Below are 25,076 nucleotides of genomic sequence, written 5' to 3'. Positions count from 1 at the left end.
TGTGACCAGATCTCTCGCTCTGTCTTGGGCCAAGTGTATCGATGAAATATTTTTGGAAATGACAGTATTACTGTTTTTAGTAGCTGTTATACCTTGGATTCCCCTGGGTGGCCGTGGCTGCCAGAGTAAGTGGTCTTTTTGAGTGGTCATCCCATAAGGTTTTTAATTTTTCTCAAACTAATGCATGCATGTGGTAGTGACTCACTCAGGCTAGAAGGATCTGGAAAGATGAAAAGCAATGGGGCTCCTCCTTATCCCCAGGCGCATATCCCAAAGGCCGTTTCTTTCCATTATTTCTGAGTTTAGTGTCTCTGATGGTCACTACTCTAAACATGATGATTATTCTTCCATTTCTCTATTTTCAACCTCAGACAGACGGTATACATTGACTCATTCCTATGCAAGGTAAGGATTTAGTTCATGTACACAAATGCTCCTTCCAAACTTCCTCCCAATTTTGAAAATCACACCATTTTTAGTTCTGCTGTGAGTTATCTTTGGGACTTGAAATAATGCACTACTATCCCTATTTCTTGCTTCATCATCTTTAGTTGAGTGTTTCAACTCCTCCCCATCATATGAAATGAAAACATGACCATTCCCAGGCTTTCTGATACCTTTCCCCGCTCTTCCACAATTTTGCTTTTGTGTTATGGAGATTGTTAGCATTTGCATTCTGGAACCAAAACCAAGACCTCATGCTTTGTTCATAAGTTGTCTTTGAGAGTTGGAAACTGATCAACGGGTTTTATTTTGTCTTAACTGTGTAAATATGCTTCTTTACCAGGCCAAGCAGCAGCTCAGATTAGTTTTTTGTGAAGGTTCAATATCGGGTCACTCATGGAGAAGTGTTTTAGTAGCAAGGCTAAATGGATTCTATTTTTTTCTTTTATTTGCCATTAACCCTTTTTTGTTTGTCTGTTTGTTTATTTAGAGGGGTGGTGGAACAGAGGGAGAGGGAGAGAGAGAATCTTAGGCAGGCCTCATGCTGGGCCAGCGTGGGGCTCAATCTCACAACCCTGAGATCATGACCTGAGCTGAAACCAAGAGTTGGAGGCTTAACCAACTGAGCCACCCAGGCTCCCCTATGATTAACTCTTAAAAATCATACCAAATTTTAGTTTGCTTTAGATTGGTTTCCTATTTGGAACACGTACCGATTTTTAGTTGATTTTCTCCCCCTAGAGTTTATAATGGCCTTTTCTTTTGCTTGGATGATGAACCTTTATAAAATCCTTGAATATTTCCATCCTCTCAACTGCACTATTAGTGTGTGGAGTCTACCCTTCCCTCCAAATCTCTCTCCCAGAGCTCTTTACCTTTCCTCCTCCAGGCTGAATGCACGAATATCATTCCAAGACTTTGCTATAATGCTTTTCCAGTTCTGACTGGTATTTCTCTCCCTTTGTTTTTCTTTCTTTTCTTAGGATTTCCAAATTCCTTCTTTTCTATGGATACAATAATTTTGTTTGCGAATAAAGATAGTTTTTCTTCTTCCTCTCAAATCTGGATGGCTTATATATTTTTTTCTTACCTTGTTACACTGACTATAGTTACAATCTTAATAGAATTAGTAAGAACAGACATCCTTGCCTTATTCCTGATTTTAGGGGGAAAGCATTCAGTCTATTACCATTCAGTATGATGTCAGCTCCAGGTTTGTTTGGTTGGTTAGATACATTTATTGTACATAAATTTATTGCAAACTAAAAATATGGAATGCTTCAAGAATTTGTGTGTCACCCTTGTGCAGGGGCCATGCTAATTATCTCTGTATCATTCCACTTTAAGTATATGTGCTGCTGAAGTGAGGACAGCGCCAGGTTTTTAATAGATGCTCTTTATCAGGTAGAGAAAAATTCCCTTCTGTACCTCAACTGCTGACAGCATTTATCAGGAATGACAGATTACTTCTATTATCTGTTGAGATGATCATATGGTTTTTCTTTTTGAGTCTGTTAATGTGGTGAGGTACACTGAATTTTGAGTGTTAAACTAATCTCATGCTCCTGGCTAGGTTCCTATTTGTTCCTGATACATTATTCTTTTTGTATGATGAATATGATGAATAGGATTTGTTAATATCTATCTATCTATCTATCTATCTATCTATCTTATCTATCTATCTATCTATCTATCTATCTATCTATCATCTCTATGCTCACAAATCATGAAGGATACTTGGTCTATCCTTTTCTTTTCCTGTAATGTCTCTGTCTGGCTTTGGCATCAGAGTGACTTCTGATAATTCTGACTTCTAGAATGAGTTGGTAAGTAATCTCTTCCATCTTCTGGAAGAGTTTTTGTAGATTTGGTGTTATTTCTTCCTTAAATAGATTGCAGAATTCCCCAGTGAAGGCATCTGTACCTGGAGTTTTTTTGTGGGAAGTTTTTTTTTTGTTTTTTTGTTTTATTTTATTTTATTTTTTATAAACATAATACATTTTTATCCCCAGGGGTACAGGTCTGTGATTCGCCAGGTTTACATACTTCACAGCACTCACCATAGCACATACCCTCCCCAATGTCCATAACCCCACCCCCGCTTCTCCCAACCCCCCTCCCCCCAGCAACCCTCAGTTTGTTTTGTGAGATTAAGAGTCACTTATGGTTTGTCTCCCTCCCAATCCCATCTTGTTTCATTTATTCTTCTCCTACCCCCTTAACCCCCCATGTTGCATCTCCACTTCCTCATATCAGGGAGATCATATGATAGTTGTCTTTCTCTGACTGACTTATTTCGCTAAGCATGATACCCTCTAGTTCCATCCACGTAGTCGCAAATGGCAAGATTTCATTTCTTTTGATGGCTGCATAGTATTCCATTGTGTATATATACCACATCTTCTTTATCCATTCATCTGTTGATGGACATCTAGGTACTTTTTAAACCACAAATTCAATTTTAAAACAGATATAGAGAGAGTAGAGTCATCTACCTCTTCTTAAATAAGATTTAAAAGTTTGTGCCTTTTAAGGAATTTGTCCATTTAATTTGTTGAACATACTTGAATATTAACTTATTATCTTTTTGCTATTTGTAGAATCTGCAGTGATGATAACTCTTTCCTGGTATTTGTAATTCATGTCTTTTACCGTTTTTTTTTTTTTTTAAGATTTTTATTTATTTATTTGACAGACAGAGATCACAAGTAGGCAGGGAGGCAGGCAGAAAGAGAGATTGGAGGAAGCAGACTCCCCACTGAGCAGAGAGCCTGATGCGGGGCTTGATTCCCTAAGCCACTGAGCCACCCAGGTGCCCCTGTCTTTTACCTTTTATTCCCCAACCAGTTATATCAGGTTTATTCATTTTATTGATTTTTCTCAAAGAAACAGTTTTTCTTTATTGTTTTTCTTTTCTTTTTCATTGGTTTCAATCTAATCTTTATTGTTTCTCTTCCCTGCTTAGTTTGGGTTTCATCTACTCTTCTTTTTTGAGTTTAAAGGGATAGCCGAGGACATTAAGTCCCATCCTTACTTTCAAATATAGGTATATAGCATTATAAATTTCCCTTTAAATTTTTTGTGCTTTCATTTCCATTAAGAAAAAATACCTTCCAATTTTTCTTTTGATTTCTTCTTTGGACTAGACTTTGACTTTCTTCTTTGACTGTTTTGAAGTATTTAATTCAGCTTCCAAATTTGGGGGGGGGTTCTAGATATCTTTATGCTATTCATTTCTGATTAAATTTCTTCAAAGCCAGAAAAAATACTTCATATGATCTGAATATTTTCAATTTTATTGAGCCTTGTTTTATGGCCCTGAATATGGTCTATCATGGCAAACCTGTGTATACTTAAAGAGAATTTGCATTCTGGGAGCACCTGGGTGGCTCAGGGGTTTGGGTATCTGTCTTGGGCTCAGGTCATGATCTCAGGATCCTGGGATCGAGCCCCGTCTAGGGCTCTCCTGCTCAGCGAGTAGGGGAGTCTACATCTCCATTTTCCTCTGCTGCTCCCCCTGCTTGTGCGCTCTTTCTCGCAAATAAGTAAATAAAATCTTAAAAAAAAAAAAAAGAATCTGCATTCTGTTGGTTTTGGGTAGAGTGTTCTAGCAATGCTAATTAGGTCAAGTCAATTGATAATGGTATTTAAAACTTTTATATCCTTACTCTTTTCTATTTACTTTTTCTATCAATTATTGAGGGGGAGGTATTGAAATCAACTATCATTGTGGATTTTTGTGTTTTTTTTTCCTTTGAAGTTCAATTAATTTTTGTTTCATGTATTTTGAAACTATTAGTGGATAAATTAGGTGGATTATTAGGTGGAATTGTTGTGTCCCTTTGATGAACTGCCCCTAACCTTAGGTTTTTTAAACCTTAGCCATGCTCTCAGTGTTTGTGGAATTAATGAATTAATAAATAACTACTGATATTTTCCAAGGAAGTATGAGTGTGACTGGAAAATTCCTGTAACTCCTCTAGACCTGTTTCCTCACTTTTAGAATGGGGAGGGGATGGTAATGGTGAATCTGGGGGATTCACAAGAGGTTGAAGAGTGTTTTTCAAACCTTGCTATGGGGAACCCCACAGTTTTGCAGGGACACCCTCCTCAGGAGAACTCCCTACTCACTGCTATTCCCAGCCAGTAAGCAAGACTCTAGGTATATTACATATTGACTTTCTATGTCAAGTTTCAGCTGATTCGAGGGCTCTGGCACTAAATGAAGTTCGAAAAGCCTTAAGTTAAACGTCCTGTGAGGTTATCTCAGCTCCAAGCCAAGGAGAATCTATGAAAAAATGCCCCATAATGACCAAAGCCAACATCACAGATCTCAGGAGGAAAGCAGCACAATTTAGAGGAAGAGCCCCTGAGCCAGTCAACCAGCAAATAGGCAGCTTTCTGTCTACTAGCTCAGAGCTCTCCCACTGACTGGCCAAGAGACCCTGGGTGTGACTATCAGCATCTCTGCCCACGTTACAGATACAGATTCTCATTTGGAGATTCTCAAAAGGAGACTTTCTTAACCAGTATCTAAGGTTCTTAATTGTGTGTATGTGTGTCTGTCTGTCTTCAAAAATGCAGACCAGAACCTGGGCAACTACTGTGGCATTTCACTGATTAGCCCACTGTTACAAAGAACCTCATCAGATGCCCTGTCTGGGTTCCATTCATTTAGGACTTGGGTAGAAGGAACTATAAGGGTGGGAGTGGGGACCCCACGAGGGCAGACAGGCAGAAGTGAGGGCCTGGGGAAGGAAGGAAGCACACCAAGTTCAGCAGAGACTTATGCAGGGGTGCAGACAAGGGGGGTGGTTATGTTGTTGGCCTCCCATATGCTTGGACTTAATTTGGAAGAAAATGGGGAGTCAGTGAAGAATGCGGAGCAGGACAGTGGCATGGTTAGGATATGCTACAGGGAAGTTAATTAAGTGTGGCCACAGAAACAAAGTGGAACCGACAAATCTGGGAATCAGAGGCGCAAGTATGGAAGAGGAGTGCTGCCCAAGGATGGAACAAGGAATCGATTAAGCTCTGACTGATAAGGTTTAGGCTGATTTTACTTTCTCTTTCTGTTGTGTTTTGTTTTTGTTTGTTTGTTTCTTCTTTTTTTAACACTATATATGTATATATATATATATACACACACACATATATAATTTGTAATAATATATAATTATAATTTATAATTATATTATACAATATATTATATAAACATAAGTATAAAAATATATAATATAAAATTATGATTTTATATATTAAAGTTTCTAATGTATGTAGTTCAGATAGCTTCAGATATACACGCACATATCATATGTATAATTATATGAAATTAGAAAGGACCATAAAACTATTGCCATAAACATAAATAAATGCTGGAATTGTTAAAAGGACAGAAACACTGATATTCTCCACATGATAAATGCTGGCAAGCAACTCCAAAGGTGAGATACCATTTCACACTTGTAACTCCAAAGACAGAAAAATATTCCTAACTAATGCTTCTGTTTTCTCATAAAGTAAGTCTTGAGATAGACGCACATAGAACACGAGAGACTTCTGCCAGTTGTCACTTACAAAAATATAAAGCGGGTCATAATTTGGAGACACGGCTAAGGCCTCCGGTGGTTTCATGCCCAAGACTGAGGTTTTGCCGGGGAGCTGAGGTGCAGCATCCTGCTTGGGTAGGGTAATGATTGTGGCTTCATCCTGTGAAGGGACCAAGTGGTGTGTTAGCCTTCCTTTTTTTTTTTTTTTTTTAATATTTTATTTATTTATTTGGCAGAGAGAGAGATCACAAGGAGGCAGAGAGGCAGGCAGAGAGAGAGAGGAGGAAGCAGGCTCCCTGCCGAGAAGAGAGCCCGATGTGGGGCTTGATCCCAGGACCCTGGGATCATGACCTGAGCTGAAGGCAGAGGCTTTAACCCACTGAGCCACCCAGGTGCCCCATGAGAGCAATTCTTAAAGGCGGAGATGTGTTACCTCGGCCCCTTGCTTCAGAGCTCTGGCAAGCTTTTGAGGTTTGTAGCTTGTTGACGACTTCTGGACACAGAAAGGCTGATAGCCTTTAATTTTGTACAGCTGAGGAACCTGAGGTCGAAGAAGACAACTGATAGAATGTTCTTAAACACCGTCACTGATTAAAGGGATCTAATTCCCAATAAGCATACGTTGGAGTTTCCTAAAGGGAGAAGTCCCAGTCCCACCGCGGGGCCCTGCTCTGGGTCCCCAAATAAATGCTGGGCATTTGCAGTAACTCTCCTCTACCACAGGGCTTACCTGTGGAAATACACTGAACACTGGTTGGTGGACTTGAAATATTTACATTTTCAAAACCGGGAGTAGCTATACGTCAAGGAAGGCCAACTAACTTTTGTTCACTTCATCTTGTGTTCCCTGAAGTTTCTAACACATGTTGTTTGGATAGTTTCGCGAATGCATAATATATTGTATATCCACAGAGTAAAGATCCTGGTTTCCAGAAACCACATATGTTATACCTTGCACATACCATAAAATAACAGCAGAAGAATACACACAGAATGCTATGGTGTATAATCTACAACAGAACAAAACTAATAAAATGGTACAATTCAAGTTCAAGAATATTTTGTTCATGTCACAAGAAACCTATTAACTGATACCATATGGTGGGTCTGACCTGCAGACTGAAGAAGGAAAAACTCTGCTTGATTTGAGTTTCTTGAGATTTAATTGGAACTGGTCCAAGGCCATCAGGAGCCTAAAATGTGGGAATTCAAAAACATTGACACATGATCAACACGGAGCAAAAGTCGCTGTGCTTCTGCTGAGAAACATTTGGCAAACTTTCCATGACCTCAGTTCCACCCGATGTGTGGGGCAGGGAGACTGTGCTGACCAACCTCTCCTCCTTATCTCGTAGTGTATGGGATCCTTTTTTATTTTCTACTGTTGTGGTTGCTGCCACGGGCCACCCAGAATCCTCTGCGGGCTTCAAAGGATTCTGGAGTCCTTTGACAGAAACAACTCTTAAGGGTCAGCCCTCTTCAGGAGCTGCCTTGACTGAAGGGAGCTGCCTCCCTCAAGGTCGTGTGCCCCTCCTAGGGCAGCCTGCCACCAGCCACAAGTTGAAACAAAGGTAGAAATGCCGGGTCCTCTACCCCCATCCCAGCTTCGGGGCTCCTCATGAGTCCAGCTGAGGCCTTAGTCCAGGACGGCTGCTCTCCTTCTCCCTGTCCAACCCAAGTCCCTTCTATGGGGGCTCATCTCCAAAGCACTACTTTCCCGCATGATGTCTGCCTCCGTCCCCCAGAGAACCTGGAACAACGCCTGACATACTATGGACCCCTCAATAAATACTGTATTTTGCCTAATCTATCATCATTAAATTAATATGATGCATTGCTAATACATATTGCTTATATGACATTTATTGATTTCTGCTGCTAAATATAAAAGCTGCTAAATATAAAAAGAATTGATGAAATAAAGTATAGAATGAATTACAAAATTCTTTATAGACAGGAGTGCCGAGTGTTCCATCTTTCATCAACCACAAGCCACAGAAGTCTTTGTAGAACTAACTAAGGCAACAAATGAATGTGTAAGATGGGAACTACTCAAAAATAATGAGACAGGCTACACAACACAGTGATCTACTCATCACTATTATCCTTTCCGCCCCGTTAGTTATTATTATTATTTAGAGAAAGAGAGAAAGTGTGCTTGTGAGTGGGAAAGGAGAGGGGCAGAGGCAGAGAATCTTTTTTTTGAAGATGTATTTGTTTTAGAGAGAGAGTGAGTGGTGGTGGTGGAGGGGAGTAGCAGAGGGAGAGGGAGAGGGAAAGAAGCAGACTCACTGCTGAGCACAGAGCCCCACATGGTATTCAATCTCATGACCTTGAGATCATGATCAGAACCAAAAGCAAGAGTCAGGACACTTAACCGACTAAGCCACCCAGGCGCCCCTCCATCCCACTAATTATTAAGTGTGTTTATCCATGCTTGAGAATCACAGATTTATTATTTCCTAGGAACTACACAGTCTGATGTCTTAGGTCATTTGATGATCTAATGCAGAAAACCCAAGGAATTTCTAAAGTTGGTCCTGCAGTTCTCGAGTAGATTAACTTGTGATATGTAACATACAATGTAGGATGTGCACGGCAAGTTTATTCTTTGAAGCTAAAAAATTAATTTGCCTGTGTGTTTTTTTTTTTTTTTTTTTTTTTTTTTTTTTTTTTTTTTTGAGAGGGAGAGCATGAGATGTGAGGGTCAGATGGAGAAGCAGACTCCCTGCCAAGCAGGGAGCCAGATGCGGTACTTGACCCTGGGATTCCAGGATCAGGACCTGAGCCAGAGGCAGTCGCTTAACTGACTGAGCCACCCAGGCGCCCCGCGTGTGTGCTTTCAACATCAATTCTAAACATGCTGTTTATTGCTAACCACATGAGCTTAGAAAACATTTTATTACCAGCCATGTGGCCTTGTGTCTCAGTTTCTTCGTCAGTAAGATGATAAACCTATTGCATAAATTTGCTGAAGAGTAAATGCACTGATACAAGTGCACTTCAGATACTTTCCATCTGCCCAAAAAGCAGAAGGGTCCAGCTGAGCAGAGCCCACCTCCCTAGGCCGGGCCCTCCCGGATTCTCCATCTGCCCCTTTGCTCTCAGGCCCAGTTCTTGGGCTATCAGGAGGGACTTTTGATGGGTTCCAGTCTGGAAGGCACCCAGCCCAGGTTACCACGGAGCTCAGCACAGGTAAGTCTAGATGATCTCAGGTTTCCCAGTGATCGCAAGTCCCTGGGCACAGGTGTCCCAGGGAGCCTCTCAGGAGGAAGCAAAGGGACAGAGCCTGAGGTAGGTCTTGCCGCCATCTAACAACCCTTTGATCGTGCCCAGCCCCCAGCCCACAGCCTAACGGCACCCACCAACTCGTTGGAGCTCTGAGGAGGACTGTAGGACGGAAAGGCGAAGGGCAGCACTTCCTTGGGGGATACAGAGAAACGGCTGGAATAATTATCTTGACTGATCTGATCCAGGAGGAATCTGGAGGCATTCTTGTCTGGGAGAACAGAAGAGCATTTGGGGGATGTTCTTACAGTATTTTTATGTGAAACCACCGTCTTCAGTTTCCTATCTGCCATACACCAATCGGTGGGCACTTGTCACATGCCAGCTTGGAAAGAATATATATGTCTATGGGCATCCGGGCCCAGTTCTAATTTTCTTTTGTTCTTTACCCCACCCCATCTCCTTTTTAAAGCTTTATTTTTTACTTTCAAAAAAACTACAACTCCCCGTGAAAGGCTCTCTAATGAATCTTCTTTGTCCTTATCAGTCAAGAAAAAGATTGCATTAAAAAACACATGAAGACATTTTACAGGGGTCCATACATAATTCACAGATGAATTTTACAATATTTTAAACAAGTGTTTCTTCATTAGAAACATCAATACTGGATGTAATAATAACATAGGAGAAATTTTTTGAAAGTATAATTAAAGAGCGAAAAAAAAAAAGGTTATGAGAAACAAAATACGCATCTGGATCTTGAGGGGGAGGAAGACGAGGAGCGGGTGCTCAGGACCTGAGCCTGGGCCACCAGAGCTCCTTCTTCCCTTGGGGCCTTGGGGGTCTTGGGCCCAGCCATCGTTAGGGGCACTGTCTGAGGTGAGGAGGGACAGGGTCCTGCTGGATGCCATGCCCAGCGGCTGTCAAGTGTGTCTGCAGGCAAGGGCTGGACAGACTCCTGGTCCTCTACAGGAACCCAAGTCCCACACCTGCTGTCTCCCAACCCACCCCTTTGGAAGACCCTCCTGTGGTGAATCCTGCCCTCCCCTTTTTGTGATGAATAGTGAGTCCTTGCCTCTGATGATAGATTCAATAAACAGCCCCGGGTCAGGCCAAAAAAAAAGGGCAGGGGAAAGGGATTAAAATGCAATAAAATGTTTTGGAAAAAAAAATCCATCTAGGTCTTGAGGGAGAGGAAGACTGAAGAGTCAGGTCTGGGGGCTCCCACTAGGGAGGGCAGGCAGGGTTTGGAAAGATTGGGGCCTGCCCATGTATCTGCAGATGAGCCTTGGGGAAGAGAAGATGATGATGGGAGCCCAAAAGCCACTGAGAGTGTGCTTCCAATAGCCTGGTCAACCCAGGCATCCGAGGACTGGAATTCCTTCAAGTTAGCAAAGATTGTATGAGGTCAAAAGCTTTATGTGCGAGGCAGCTGGGTGGCTCAGTCAGCTGAGCAGCCAACTCTTGATCTCAGGGTTGTGAGTTCAAACACTTTGTTGGGCTCCATGCTGGGCATGGAGTCTATTTGAAAAAAAAAAAAAAAAAAAAAAAAGCTTTATGTGCAAATGCTAGGTTGTGACGACACTAGATGTAGCCAGTCAGTTAACAAGTATGAATGTTGACCATCCTGGTCTCTCTGGTAACAGGAGAGAACTGAGGGCACAAAACAAGAGGTCAAACCATGGCCAGACTCCACAGATGTCACAACTTAGCTGGGTCGGCCAGTCTGGCTAACTCTCACTTGGGTAGGCATTTCAGCCAAACCTGGCCTGGAGGTCTGATTTATGTCCTGGGTAGGCCTGATGGTCACCCTCCCCCAAAAATGTCCACATTCCGTCCCTTGCAGCTATGACTCTGTCACCTTCCATGCCGAAAGGGACTTTGCCGGTATGATTAAGTTAAAGATCTGAAGATGGGGAGAGTGTCCTGGGTAGTCCAGGTGGCCCAGTGTTGTCAAAGGACCGATATGAGGAGGAGGCAGGAGGGCCAAAGTCAGGAGAGGTGATGTGACAACTGAAGCACAGTGCAGAGTGATGTGGAAAGGCCTGGAATAGACTCTTCACTGGAAATTCCAGAAGAAGCCAGCCCGGCTAACACCTTGGTTTTCAGACTTCTGACTTTCAGCAATGTGAGATAATACATCTGTGTTGTTTAAAGCCATTTAGGTTTGTGGTGATTCATTACTGTGGCCATTAAAAAAACAAAAACAAAAACCTAATGGATGTGATTTACAAAAATATTTTACCTCTGCACAGCTAACACCTTATACAGGATGTCATGCTCAGAAGCCCTAGGGTCGAAGCTTCGCTGCACTTGGCAGCTGTGTTCTACCTGTTATTACTGACTGTCTTCCTTGGCTCAGTTTTCTGCGTATGTTCTCTTTGTCCATGTTATGAATAGCACTCAGCATACTGATTAATCTTCTATGAATCATGACCTGGAATTAGAAGGGATGATTTCAAAGTATTCACTCATTTTGTCTTTCAATTTGATTCCCTTTCCCCAACCACAGCTAAGGGCTGAGGCCCACGCTCTAAGTCAGAATTCACAGGGATCGTGGGCACATTGCCCTAGGTAGAGGCCACGGGGACTTCAAGGTCTCGGCCATGTTGACTTGCCTGAATACAAAAAAGAGAAGACTATGTTGTCATCTGGCCTTGTTCCGCCCAATTTATGAGACCTGTTCTTCTATTTCCAGAGTGGAAAGAACGACCAGTTCCACGCTGCTTCTTTTCAGTGTATCTGAATAGCAATGCTTCCGCCGTGTTATTTTCGGAGCAGAGGGACCAAATAAATGGGTGTTTCTGGGGGAACTGGGCTGTGGATTATGGGCAATGCTAACTGTCTACCATGTGCTTTGTACTCAGAGTGCGTGCTACGGAGGGGTCTGGTGCCCGTGCTCTGAGCTGTGACCAAAGGGACCATTCCTTCCATGATTAATAGCCCTTTCCATCCCATAAGGGGCTCTCATTTAACAAATTAATAGTATGACGTGCTGATGCCCCGGTCAGTTCTGTTCAAGGCTTATCAGATGCGGTTGTTCCTGCTTGCACCCAACTGACATTCTAACTCTGTGTGTGTGTGCGTGTGTGTGTGTGCGCGCGCGTGTGCACGCGCGTGCTCACATACCCGAGGGCATGATGGGGGGAGGACGTGGGGAGGGGAGTGGTCTGGCCACTGCTGCAAGGGTAATGATGGAAGACCTCACTGAGAAGGTGAGGTTTGATCTAAAACTGGAATGATGAGGAGAGAATGATCTGAGGAAGAGAATTCAGAGCAGAGGAAATAGCAAAGAGGAAGATCCTGCTTCAGGAACAAAGGAGACAGGTCTAAGGGACAGAGAGAAGTCCAGAGTGGCCTGTGGCCTTGAAAAAAGTTTTATGCTTCATTCCAGTTGCAATGGGAAGACTTTGGAGGGTTTTACCGGAGGAGGGGTACCCTCACCTTTTGGCTTCGGGAATACTACTGTGGCTGCTGTGGGGGAGACTGGAAGCAGGGAAGGCAGGGCGAGTCACACTGGTCTAGGCAGGAGATGACGGGGCTGTGGCTGAGTTGGAGAGATGACAGGAAGTCATCAGGCTGGGGACATATCTGCACCTTGATCTGACTCATCTGGGGAGTGAGGGAAAGACTGAGCCATTGCTCAGAGCAAAGCACGCAACAGCTGACAATACCTTTATCACCCTGGAGGGCTCAGCCCAGAAAGGTCAGGTGGTCGCACTCATGGAGAACCCAGCCTGGCCCGTATCGCTGCTGTTTGCCCATTGTTAACAGCTGTGCCCTCCTCCCTTGGAGCACAGCTTCGCCCTGCCTCTTTCCACCACTTCCTTCCCCACACTGAGCTCCTTGTGGCCACCTCTGTTCTGCACATAGCAGCCCACCCAGACAGAATCTCAGCAGGGATAGGGTCCCGCAGGACCCTGGAGGCTGGTGCGCAGGTCACTGATCAGTGAGCTCTGCCTCTCCCCTAGACTGTCCTCAGTCCAGGCTAAAAACACTGCTCAATGGAGAAAGTTTATAAACTTTTGGAGTCCCTTATACATATTCGCCCAGTTAATGTTCACAACAACTCCGAGACAGGTCTTACTGTGATCCTCCGTTACGGAGGAGGAGGAAGCTAATGGAGGTTATAGAACTTGTCCAAGATCAGAAAGCTCATTAGTGGCATCAAGAATTAAGGGCAGGGGATCCTGGGTGGCTCAATCATTAAGTGGCTGCCTTTGGCTCAGGTCATGATCCCAGAGTCCTGGGATCAAGCCCCGTGTCGGCCTCCCTGCTTAGCGGGAAGTCTGCTTCCTTCTCTCCCTCTGTTCTTCCCCACTGTTCACATGTATGCTTTCTCTCACTCTCTCTCTCTTAAAAAAAAAGAAAAGGAATAATTAGAGGCAGGCAGCCTGGCTCCAGAGTCCAGGTCTTGAGCACGGCTCTCCCCTGCTTGAGGAATGACTCTCCTCCGCAAGGCGGCTGCACTCGAGTGGCTGGGACAAGGGATCTACTAGCAGCATAAGAAGCAAGAGGCACCTTGGCTTGGTGATGGCTCGGTGGGCTCATGCTGGCTCACAGGACAAGTATGCACATGGAGGGGAGATGGAATGTCTCTTCAGGTGAAGCATGACAAGGTTTGTAGTAGGGAACGGGCTGGTGTGTTTGGGAGATGAGGACTGGGACCACACAGAGGATGAAGGTAGGGAGCAGGGTGGAGGGCGGGGCTAGGCTAAAGAGGTATGGCTGCAGCTAGACTAGGGAGTCACTGACACCTTTTATTTTTTTATTTTTTATTTTTTTAATTTTTTTTAAGACACCTTTTATTTTTTATCCCGATCACAGCAAGCCATTGGAGGCTCTAATGGGTTGGGTGGAAAGCCACCATGAGGGTGAAATGAGATGACACGTCTTGAAGGGAAAGCCATAAGCCTGGATGAGACTAGATCCCACAGGAATTCGCGATTGCTCTCCCTAGAAGTAACTGATCAAAGTCCAACTGCTCTAGTGTTACCACATGACAGGGCAAGTCTACTCTTAGGTATATATCCAAGAGAACTGAAAACATGTACACAAACATGTACACGAATGGAATGTTCATAACATTATTATTCATAATGACCAAAAAGTGAGAACAACACAAACATTTCAGCGGATGAAAAGATACAATATGGCGTATCTACACGATGGGATGATGGGATAGTATCCACCCATAAAAGAGAAATGAAGTACTGGTACAGGTTACCACATGATGAACTTTGAAAACCAGCTGAGTGAAAGAGCCAGTTACAAAAGGCCATGTGCCCTATGATTCCATGTGTATGAAATGTCCAGGAAGGTGAATCCATAGAGACAGAAAGCTGATCGCTGGTTGCCAAGGACTGGGGGATGGAGAGGGGCTGCTAACGGGAACCAGGTTTCTCTTTGCAGTGATAAAAAGTTATTCTAAAATTAATTGTCAAATCACTATATTTTACACCTGAAACTATTATAACATTGTATGCTAACTACACTTCAATAAAATTTTTTAAATGTTCTAAAGTTAGATCGTGGTGATGGCTGTAGAACTGTGTAAATACATTAAAACCTACCAAAATGTATACTTTACAAGAGTGAATTTTACAGGAAGTGAATTATATGTCAATAAAACTGTTAGAAAAAGTCATTCGATTTTCTTGTGCTGAGGACTAAGCCAATTAAGATTTCCGTTTGGTGCTGGGACTTACCTTGCGTGCAGCTTGCTGAAAGCGCTTTTGTGCTCTGAACCTGTTGACCCAGGTATTATTAACGAGTGGATCAAAATTAGGATGGAATTCCTTGATTTTCTGTGAAAATAGAACACAGGCATATCTTAGGTTTAAATTTAACTCCAGGTAGGAGCACTTAATAAAAACGTTTTAGAGCCTGACCCTAAATCAACTTATGACTTATCTGTTCCACCATGGAATGAGCATTTATTCTACACTCCTAGTGTAACGTAGCAGTATAGGGAATACTTCTTGGGTTGGGGGCCAAAAGTGGAATTTGAGATTTGGGTTTTAATAAATTGACAGTGTAGGGGTGCCTGGGTGGCTCAGTTGGTTAAGCATCTGCCTTTGGCTCAGGACATGATCCCAGGACTGGTCCTGGATCCAGCCCCCCATCAGGCTCCCCGCTCAGCTAGGAGTCTGCTTCTCCCTCTGCTCTTCACCCTGTTCTTGTGTTCTCTCTGTCTCTCAAATGGTCTCATCGTTAAAATTAAAAATTGGGGTTTTAACCAGATACTATCACATGACAGAGGACACTCAGGGGAAGGAGCCACTGTCCCCATTTTATGTTTGAGGAGACTGAGGTACAGAAACTAAGAGGGCTTTTCCCAGGTCCCAAATCTGTAAGAGAGCTTGAGAATCTCTAGCTTCTGTCCTCCTGTTGTGTATCCTTCCCACCAAGGGCAGGAGGCAAGGAACATAGGCTCAGAGACCCACCAGGAAGGACCTGCAGACAGGGGCTTAGAGAGCAAAGGGAAACAAAAAAGAAGACCAAGAAAGAGAAAGTAGAAGGGCATAAAGGAGGAGCCAAAGAATTTAATGCTGTTAATTTTAAGGGAAACATCATGATTTTTGATACTTCACTTGCAAATATATAGTAAAAAAACACTCTGAAAATATAAATTAAAATGCAAATTAAAACTTAGTAAATATCTCTTGGTAAAAGCATTTCTATAAAATTGTTTAGTGTTTTAAAAATAAGAATATAAAGGGCTATTGATAATTAGCTCCCAAATAAAGGAAAGTTACCCACTTCTTCTAGACTACGAACAACCCGTTTCTGGTGGACTTCTGTCTTGGTGCGCTGAAATTCCTCATCCAAAACAGGATCTCCTCGATCTACCTGGGTTTTTCAATCACCAAAAATATTGAAATTGAAGACAAACACACACAACTGTATATCTCTTTAAAGCTGATAGAAACCTATCAAAGGATCAGTCACAACCACACACGAAGTTCTGGCTGGGAGTGGGTGACAGAGAGTTAAAGGGCTCATTATAATCATACTCACTGTTTAAACATAGGGGGTTCTAACAGCTGAGTGGACCCAGAACTTTCTTTCCATAATCAGGGGAAGTGGCTCTAGAAATCATTTCCAAAGCATTTAAAACTCACCAGAAGGATTTTATAAGAAACCGTGTAACCACGGGAGTGTAGAGATTTCATTTTAAAAAGAACTTAAAGTTTCAAGCTCCTCCTCAGAGCTGATTATCCCAGTACGGGGTTTAACAAAGGTGCCTAAGTCCTCCTCTCTTCTGGGATCTGCCCTTTCCCTGGAGTAAGTGTCTTCTCCCAGGCTGCTGCCCTTCCCCACCTCCTGCTTCCCCAGGACCCTGGAGCTCTCTGGCCCATTGCCCAGGAGACATGGCACACTCCCCCGGAAGCCTGGCTGGCTGGGCTTGGCTTGGTGTCTGCATACACCTGCCTCCATGGAAAAAGGGACTGTGTCCACAGCAAAAGCTTGTTAGTTTTTACCTATCTGTGGTTTTTATTACTTGTTAAATTACTTCCAGATCTAGCTTGGCTTGTATGTTTGCTGTTTGCCATAATTTTTAAAGACTTAACTGGAAGCAATCTATTCCGATCACCATATTAACAGAAGAAACGAGAGAGTTTGTTATTGACACCAGGTGGTGAGTTGTCTAGCTCTGATTTGCACATATCAGGGAGCTGAGTCTGAGACTGAGACTATGGATGTTAGCCTCGAAAGACAGATTTTGTGGGAAGAGACCCAGATCTCCACCACTACTAAAAATAAAATAAAATAAAATAAAATAAAATAGCATCTTAAAGGAGGGATTAGCAAATAGGTTGATAGCTAGAAGAGAGAGGAGGGTAAGGTCTTATATCAAGACTCTACTTATTATGATGTGTTTTGAAATTTACTATCATTAATCATCTCCTGGGTAAAAGCCCATCATCCTGCCCACTCCCACTCCCTCCACTCCTGCCCTCCCCACACCCCCATCTCCCCACCCAGATCCCTTGTCTCAGCTTTCTGCTACATGGCCTGGGCCTTCAGGTGTTCCTTGCCACTGGGTCACCCGCCAGGATTCAGCTGCCTGATGAGAGCTCCCAGACACACAGAATAGGGTCCCTCAGCACTTGCTGCCAAACTATACTGGGGCTCAGGGGCCCAGTGAGTGATGTTAAGCACATGAAGTCTTCTTTCCTTCTCCCCTTGGCTACCCTTGTGACTACTAGCTCCTCTCTGCAGGCCACTCTCCAACCAGTGCTCATGGCTATCTCTGCAGCTGGCCTGGCCTCCTGGGGCACCCAGAAGGACAAGGCCACATGCAGCCTTCAACGGCCCTCTCTCAGCATGCGAGCCTGACACCATGTCCTTCCTCAAGGTCAGTCTTCCCCTCCGACCAAGGCCTCTTCCCAAATTTCTTTAGCCCTTCCCTCTGCGGTTGTTTTTTGCCTTCAGCGTACAAATGCTCTGGAGTTTTCCAACTTTAGAAACCTGCTCTTTGACACCACATCCCCTTGGAATGGTCCATGCCCTGATTCTTCGCTTCTGGTCATCTCAGCTTCTCAAGAAACCAGCCACTCACTTCCTTGCATTCCTCGAGCCGTGGCCATTTGGCTTTTCATCTCCACTTCTCTCCCGGGATGGCTATCGCTATGGCAAAACAGGCCTTCTAAGTGGTCCAACACACCATGTACTTCTCGGGCCCCACCATCCTGGATCCCTCCCCATCTGCTTTTTCAGTGTCACCCGGTTCTCCTGACCTCCCTGACCATTTCTCCTTCTGGCTCCTTCGATATCTGCTGCTCTCCCCTCAAATCATGAGGTTCTCTGGCTTTCCCACCTGGAGCTACCAGCTTCTTGCTCCATTAACTTTCCCCAGTCCATGGCGCTATTCTGTGTCTACTCTCCACCTCTCTGCTGAGGTATACTTGTTCCTGTAGCCACCACCAGGATGCCCTCCAGGCCCTCCATGTGTAACATGTCTTAAGTTGAACTTCTCTTCTGTATTTGGGATCTCATTTAAAATCGCCAGCACGGGGGCGCCTGGGTGGCTCAGTGGGTTAAGCCGCTGCCTTCGGCTCAGGTCATGATCTCAGGGTCCTGGGATCGAGTCCCGCATTGGGCTCTCTGCTCAGCGGGGAGCCTGCTTCCCTCTCTCTCTGCCTGCCTCTCCGTCTACTTGTGATCTCTCTCTGTCAAATAAGTAAATAAAATCTTAAAAAAAAAAAAAAATCGCCAGCACCCACCTAAGCGGGACGCCTATGAACCATTCGATCCCCTGCCCTTCTTTGCCAGCAGTGACAGCACTTGGCACATTTTAAATCATCTCTTAATGTTTCTGTGCCCCTTGTGGACTGTGCCTTTCTGGAGGGCAGGGACAGTGGCTCATTCACTAGCAGAGTCTTACAGACAAAGAGCACTTGTTAAACACGCTTGCAAGGCAAATACACAGTTGAGTTCCCTGGCGACCAAAGGCTGGCAATCCAGCCTTTGCTGTCACACTGTCCTGCCTGGTTGTGCCACGTTTGTGTCACCTTCATCTCTAAAATGGTTATCATCCCGTTGTGGGGTGGACAGAATACTCAATGTTTTGTTTTTAAAATCCAATGCAGAGAAACAGAACCAGAATCGAACTAAATTTCAATGTCAATCTAATACGTGCCTTCCCTAAATGCTAAGGTTTACTGATGCAATCATTTTACATTCTCTCTTGTAAAAAATAAAGAAAAGATAAATTTACTCGAGTATCTGATTTGGAATCCAATCAGAAAGAAGCTCTAGGAAGAAAAATGTATTCTGTAAGAAAAATGTATTCTAGAAAGAAAAATAGATTCCTATCCAACAAGATCCATGTTTTTCCCTAATCCCTCCCACCCAGTGTGGCCACTTCGTGTAGCACTGACCATGGGAAGCTCACAATCCCAAGCTTAAATATATGTGTTATGGCGGAATTATGTCCCTCCAAAGCTCATATGTTGAAATCCTAACCCGCAGTCACCTCAGAATGTGACTGTTTGAAAACGCTGTGTTTGAAGGTGTAATCAAGTTACAAGGAGGTCACAGGGTGGGCCCTACTCCAGTGTGACTGGTGTCTTCTATAAGAAGAAGTTTGGAAAGAGGAAAAAAATGTGAAGCACAGGGAAAAGATGGTCTGTAGGTCGAGAAGAGAGATCATTCCCTCATGTCCCTTAGAAGATCATGCACCTTGACCTTGGGCTTCCAGAACAGTGAGAAAACACATTTCTGTTGCCTACACCTCCCAGTCTGGTACTTGTTACCACAGCCTGAGCAGACTAGTACGACACAGGATGGTTCCGTCAGTCCTCCCAACAAAGTCCCAGCCCCTGAGACAGGAAGCCCGAAACGAGCCTTATCTCCTCTGGCCCATGAGTGCCCTGTGCTTCAGTGACTATGGGCCTGTCCCCAGCGCACCCCCCCACCCCCGCACCTGCTCTCAGCGAACAAGGTCTCTCACACACGGTGAGCCCAGGGGTGTGGCACAGTTCCACCATTCCCGTCTCTACCCTCCCCTCCCTGAATCTGCAGGTGCCGCCTTGACAAGCCAGCCGTGGTCCCCTCCCCTCAACCAGTTTGTCATTCTCTCTGCTCAGCCCCCCTTGAGCATCTCTGGCTTGGAACTTTTTTCTGGCTCTGGCTCTGGCGTCACTCCTGGTCCCTGTCTGTGGGTCCCTCTTACTCTCGTGCTCTGCAGATCACGGGGCAGGCGTGCGCCACACCCAGAACTCCAACCTGAATTTGAGGCATTGCCCTCTCTCTGAATTAAACGCCTTTGTCCTCTTTACTGCCTTTCAAAATCATACCATGTCTTGGAGGAAGCTTTTCAATTAGATGAGCTCTTTCTCCTCTTTGGCCTCTGACTCCCCACAATATTTAGTAGAGGTTTCTTGTGACATCTACAGCCAGCCTTGATTTATGGTTAACAATTAACTTGTCATCAGCCTCCTCCCCTCCCAACGGAACTATGTGTTCCTTCTTCCCATGTGCCCTCTTGCATATAGCAGGAATTCAAACTATTTAGCGCAACCAGTATCATTGAATTAGTGACTCTGACCTTATATTTGATGTTTTCTCTTTGCCGCTCTTCAGCAAGGTCTTTTCTAAATTTAAAAGACATATGATCTCTACCGAGGTGCACCTGCCTGGGGAGGAAACAAACAAACAAACCCAGCTTCCAGAGCCCTTCAGAATACCATGGTCAGTTTGGGGATGGAGTGTCTTTGCTATTCTCAACAACCGAAGCGGGTGTGGAGATACTGGAGGTGGGCCACGGGGGAGAGAAGTTGTAGAGACTACAGCAACAGTCTGGCTGTTTCTCCAAATGCTAAACATAGATTTACCATATGACCCAGCAATTCCCCACCTTAGAGAACTGAAAAGATGTGTTCACACAGAAGCTTGCATGTAAATGTTCACAGCAGCCTTCTTCACAATAACCAAAAAGTGTAAACCATCCAGATGCCTGTCAACTGATAAATGAGTAAATAAAATGTAGTCAATCCATGCAATGGAACATTACACGGCCATAAAAAAGGAACAAAGTCCTGACAGATGCTATGACACAGATGAACCTCCAACCTGTGCTAAATGAAAGAAACCAGTTACAAAAGGCCCCCTATGTATGTAGGATTCCATTCACTTGAAATGTCTGGCATCAGCAAATTTATAGAGCTAGAAAGTGGACTGAGAGCAGGGAGGGGAGAGGGAATGGGGAGTGACTGCTTAATAGGTATGGGGTTTCCTTCTGGAGTGATGCAAATGTTTTAGTGTGGCATGATGGGGACGGTTGAATGAGCCTGTGAATACAATGAGAACATCTGCATTGTACACGTTAAAACGGTTAACATTGTGAATTGTGCGCTCTGTGAACTTTAGCACAGTTTAGAAAATTCTGGTATGTAACGTATTGATCACGGAGCCTGGCACATGTTCAAAATAAACAGTTGCTATGATTTTAAAAGGGGACGGAGTGTCTGGAGAACTGTTTGACGGAAGGAGACTGGAGAGACCTGGAAGCTAAGTACAAATGGTCTGACCTTTGTTTGGATGGCGGAGTCTTCCTCTCCGAAAACCAACCAAACAGAAGCCCAGATGGAAAGGACGTTATTGAGACCACTGGGTGAACGTGCAGAGAGGCTGGTGATTCTAATATTATGGCGTCAGTTTTAGATTTCTTGGAAGTGATGAGGCTACTGTTGGAGAATATCCTTGTTCTTAGGAGCCACGCGCTAACGCCTCTAAGAGCAAAGCTCCGTGATGTCTGCAATTCACTTTCAAATGCTTCAAAAGCAGGTGTGTGTGTGTGTGTGTGTGTGTGTGTAGACAGTGCAAGTGTATGTGGCATAATGTCAACAACTAGTGAACCGATGTCTAGTGTATGTGGGTGTTACTGGCAGGTTTAAATTCTTTTTCTGATAAGAAAAAGCCGGAAGAAAATAGTCAGTGAATGACAGAGCCTTCAGAACTGAATTGCGGCTGTGATCTCAAGCGCGCTACAAAAAAGCAGCGAAGGAAGGAAAGACCCCAGTGTTGGCGGCAGTCAATGCATTACAGACTTTTTTCACCACTTCTCTCCCCTTAAAAAATATATATGTATTTTTCAGCTTTTCTACAATGACAGTGTGGCCATTTTTTGTAACAGGGAAAGAGTATTTTAAAAAATGATCTGCAGTGACTTGGTGTACTTCGCATTTAACCAGGGCCAGACCATGAGAGAGAGGCTGCTGTGGAAGGAAAGATGCTTCTGTGAGACATGGAGGGCACTGCCCCGGGCAAGCAGGGTGGCGGGATGGGGGACATCCGTGAAGGCCTGGGAAGTTGGCGTGTGTTCTCTCCGTCTGAGAAGTATGGCTGTGGGGCATGGGCAAGTGGTCTCTCCAAGACTTTTTCTAAGGGTTTCTTTTTTAGCTCAGCTCAAGAGTTTTTCAAGTTTAGTGGGGTCTGGGTACATGGATAGTTCTGGTATGATCCGGTAAAAACCTGGGGACAGGGATGTATTTTGACCACAGAAGAACAGGACAGAGGTCTCACAGCTGAGCTCTGGAACCTCCACCCAGAGCCTCCCCCACTCCAGCCTGCACTGCTGGGATCCCCAGAGGCACCTGGGCAGACACCCCAGGGTACAGGGGGTTGAGGTGGGGTGGGGGGCGAGATTAGGGGCCCCTAAAGGAGAGACAGGATGCTGGCAGCAGTGGTCAGTAGGGAGCAGTGTCCTAGTGTCTCTCACAGTTTGCTCTGTCTCTGCCACTATCTGGTCACACTTAGGAAAGAGCATGGTTTGGTCATGGTGATTTATGCCAAAGAGAAACGTCTCAGGTCCAGTAGAGGAGAGGAAATAATGAAACTTTTCAAAGGGCACAAAGCGATTACATTTCATCATGTCTCATGTATAAAAAGCCATTACTAAAAATGCTGTCCTCTCCCTTGATATAAATAACTGCTCAATATTTACCACTTAAGGTGATTTTCGATCTCTTCGTAAGTGTCCTGTCTGACTTTCTGTTCAAAGAGTGCTTCCTTCATCTGTCTTGTTTTTGAAATCTCATTGCCTTGGTCCAAAACTGAGGGCAAGAGCAAACAATGATTATGTCAGTAATCAAATCAGCATCATTTGCCAAGACAAAAACACTTTTTTTTTGTTTTGTTTTTTTTTAAGATTTTATTTATTTGTCAGAGAGAGAGGAGAGCGAGCGAGCACAGGCAGACAGAATGGCAGGCAGAGGCAGAGGGAGAAGCAGGCTCCCCGCCAAGCAAGGAGCCCGATGTGGGACTCGATCCCAGGACGCTGGGATCATGACCTGAGCCGAAGGCAGCTGCTTAACCAACTGAGCCACCCAGGCGTCCCCCAAAACACGTTTTTAATGGCAAAACATAACAGCAACCTAACTGGGTTTTGCTGTTGTTGTTCATAAATAGTAAATGTGACGAACAGGTCAGCTAGTTACCTTCTCTTAATTCTTTAATCTTCAGTTTTCCTGGTTCTTGGTTTAAAACAGTTGCCACGGCATATGGATTTGATAAATCTACCGGAAATCTCAAGTTCTGATATTCAATTTCCTGAGACCAAGATCAGGAGGGATAAGTCATTATTGTGCTTTTCTGTCATTCCTTCCATCATATTGAGCATAACGCCCAGGTTACCTTAATCTTCAGAGGCTTTAGTTTTGGTGGCAGCTGCTGAAAATGTATGCGCGTCACTGCCTTTTCTGGAGGACGGTCCACTTCCTTAGAAAGAGCATTTAATCTTTCAAATTCTTCTAATCTATAGTTTAAAACAGATATTAAATTACTATATAATCCAACAACTCAAGGTTCCTACTGTTTTTTAGGATTTTGGGAACAGGAGAGGGAGAAGCAGGCTCCCCACGGAGCAGGGAGCCCGACACGAGGCTCAATCCCAGGACCCTAGGATCATGACCTGAGCCGAAGGCAGAGGTTAAACTGACTGAGCCACCCCAGGCACCCCAAGGTTCCTATTTTTTAAAGGCTTTTTAAGTAATCTCTCCACCCAACATGGGGCTCGAACTTACAACCTCGAGATCAAGAGTTGTGTGCTCTGTGCTAACTGAGCCAGCCAGGTGTCCCACAAGGTTCCTATTTTTAGATTCCTTCTGATAATATCATGACTTTCAGTCCAGTAGTGACTCTATCTACACTAAAAATAAATCTGTGTGCTAAAACAGTGGTCTACTAAAATGAATGCAATGTCAGTGTACCACACTATAATCTTACAGTCCAAAATCGTCTACCAATGGCAGCTCCTCCTTACCTTCTCAAAGAACAGAACAAGTAGATAACATGACAGGCTAGAAAATGCTCTCCTGCTCTAGTGTGATTTGTTTCTCGGCTGTTGGTTTTCAATAGCTAAATTTACTACATTAAAAAAAAAGTTCTTCCACTGATGTATGTTCCTAGTAAAAGAATGACTATGCCCAAGTGACTCAGATTAATGTTTGAGATCTTTTCTGCAACTGAAAAATCTTTGGACATATGTAGGTACAGACAGGGCTACTAGCCTGCCTACAGAAACTCCTGGAATCATATTATGGGATGTACTAGAACTACTTCATGTTCTGTGCTATGAAGCATTTCTTTAAGTGAGAATATGTGAATGTCTGTTTTGCAGGATTATGTATGTCCCTGATATTACAGAAATAAGAATACACTGATATTCATTCATTCTGATGGTCACAAACCATCTGCTGAACATCTCCTGAATGGACCCCACTGCACAACACAGGAGACGTGCCAGCCATCTCAAACTTAACATCGCCTACAAAAGAGAATCCTGAAATGTCAATGGCCTGAGGGAAGTGGCCTTTGGTGACATACACATTGACCAACAGGCTGTGGTGGGCACAGTGGAGGCCCTGGGTTAGGGAGCCAGCAGGGGCCCTCCACCCATATTTCATCAGAACTTTGACATCACCTCTGCTATAAATATAGGGGAACAACAAAAAATTTTTGAAACTGTTAAAAAACAAAACAGAACAGGTTCCTTAAAGGATCTGACTGCTGACAATGGACATGAAGGGGTCTAAGAAAGTGATACATTTTCCTAAGGAGTTACTCGTGGGACCTGAGTAAGTCCCTCCTACACTTCATTCTGAAAATAACAACAAGAAGCTGCCTGTGACACTTTTCAGAGAATGCCATAGCCTGGCTAATTCTTTTCCTGCATGGAAAAAACTCATAGTTTCTACTACTATCTGCAGTCTGGGGAGACATGCAGGTCTTGAGATGGAGTCCTTGTAAACTTCAGGAGTACACTAAATAAGATATTAAACTCCAGCTGGGTGACCAAAAAAAAAAAAAAGTTTAGAAAGAGGGGATGCCTGCCATTTGCGTGGTGTT

The 25,076-nt window shown here is 44.0% G+C and overlaps 1 protein-coding gene and 1 non-coding gene across 4 annotated transcripts in view; both read right to left on the bottom strand.

Moving 5' to 3' along the window:
* CFAP221 (cilia and flagella associated protein 221) overlaps positions 1-25,076 on the bottom strand; it is an 81,543-nt gene that overhangs the window by 13,164 nt on the left and 43,303 nt on the right. For all 3 annotated transcript variants that reach the window (XM_047722592.1, XM_047722590.1, XM_047722591.1), the window contains exons 9-19: positions 23,364-23,484; positions 23,168-23,279; positions 22,675-22,783; positions 20,278-20,365; positions 15,984-16,073; positions 14,930-15,028; positions 11,553-11,658; positions 9,359-9,492; positions 7,106-7,186; positions 6,427-6,534; positions 6,022-6,153 (exon numbers count right to left, since the gene is read on the bottom strand). In XM_047722592.1, the coding sequence (XP_047578548.1) occupies positions 6,022-6,153; positions 6,427-6,534; positions 7,106-7,186; positions 9,359-9,492; positions 11,553-11,658; positions 14,930-15,028; positions 15,984-16,073; positions 20,278-20,365; positions 22,675-22,783; positions 23,168-23,279; positions 23,364-23,484 (1,180 nt within the window). The remainder of the gene's footprint in view (positions 1-6,021; positions 6,154-6,426; positions 6,535-7,105; positions 7,187-9,358; positions 9,493-11,552; positions 11,659-14,929; positions 15,029-15,983; positions 16,074-20,277; positions 20,366-22,674; positions 22,784-23,167; positions 23,280-23,363; positions 23,485-25,076) is intronic.
* LOC125096570 (U6 spliceosomal RNA) lies at positions 1,709-1,815 on the bottom strand. The gene has a single exon (XR_007126252.1). It is a non-coding gene; the product is annotated as a U6 spliceosomal RNA (small nuclear RNA).

Source organism: Lutra lutra, chromosome 3 (assembly GCF_902655055.1).
Source record: "Lutra lutra chromosome 3, mLutLut1.2, whole genome shotgun sequence".
NCBI lineage: Eukaryota > Metazoa > Chordata > Mammalia > Carnivora > Mustelidae > Lutra > Lutra lutra.
Note: the sequence above shows the minus strand (reverse complement) of the source record. Positions and strands in the feature narration are given on the sequence as shown.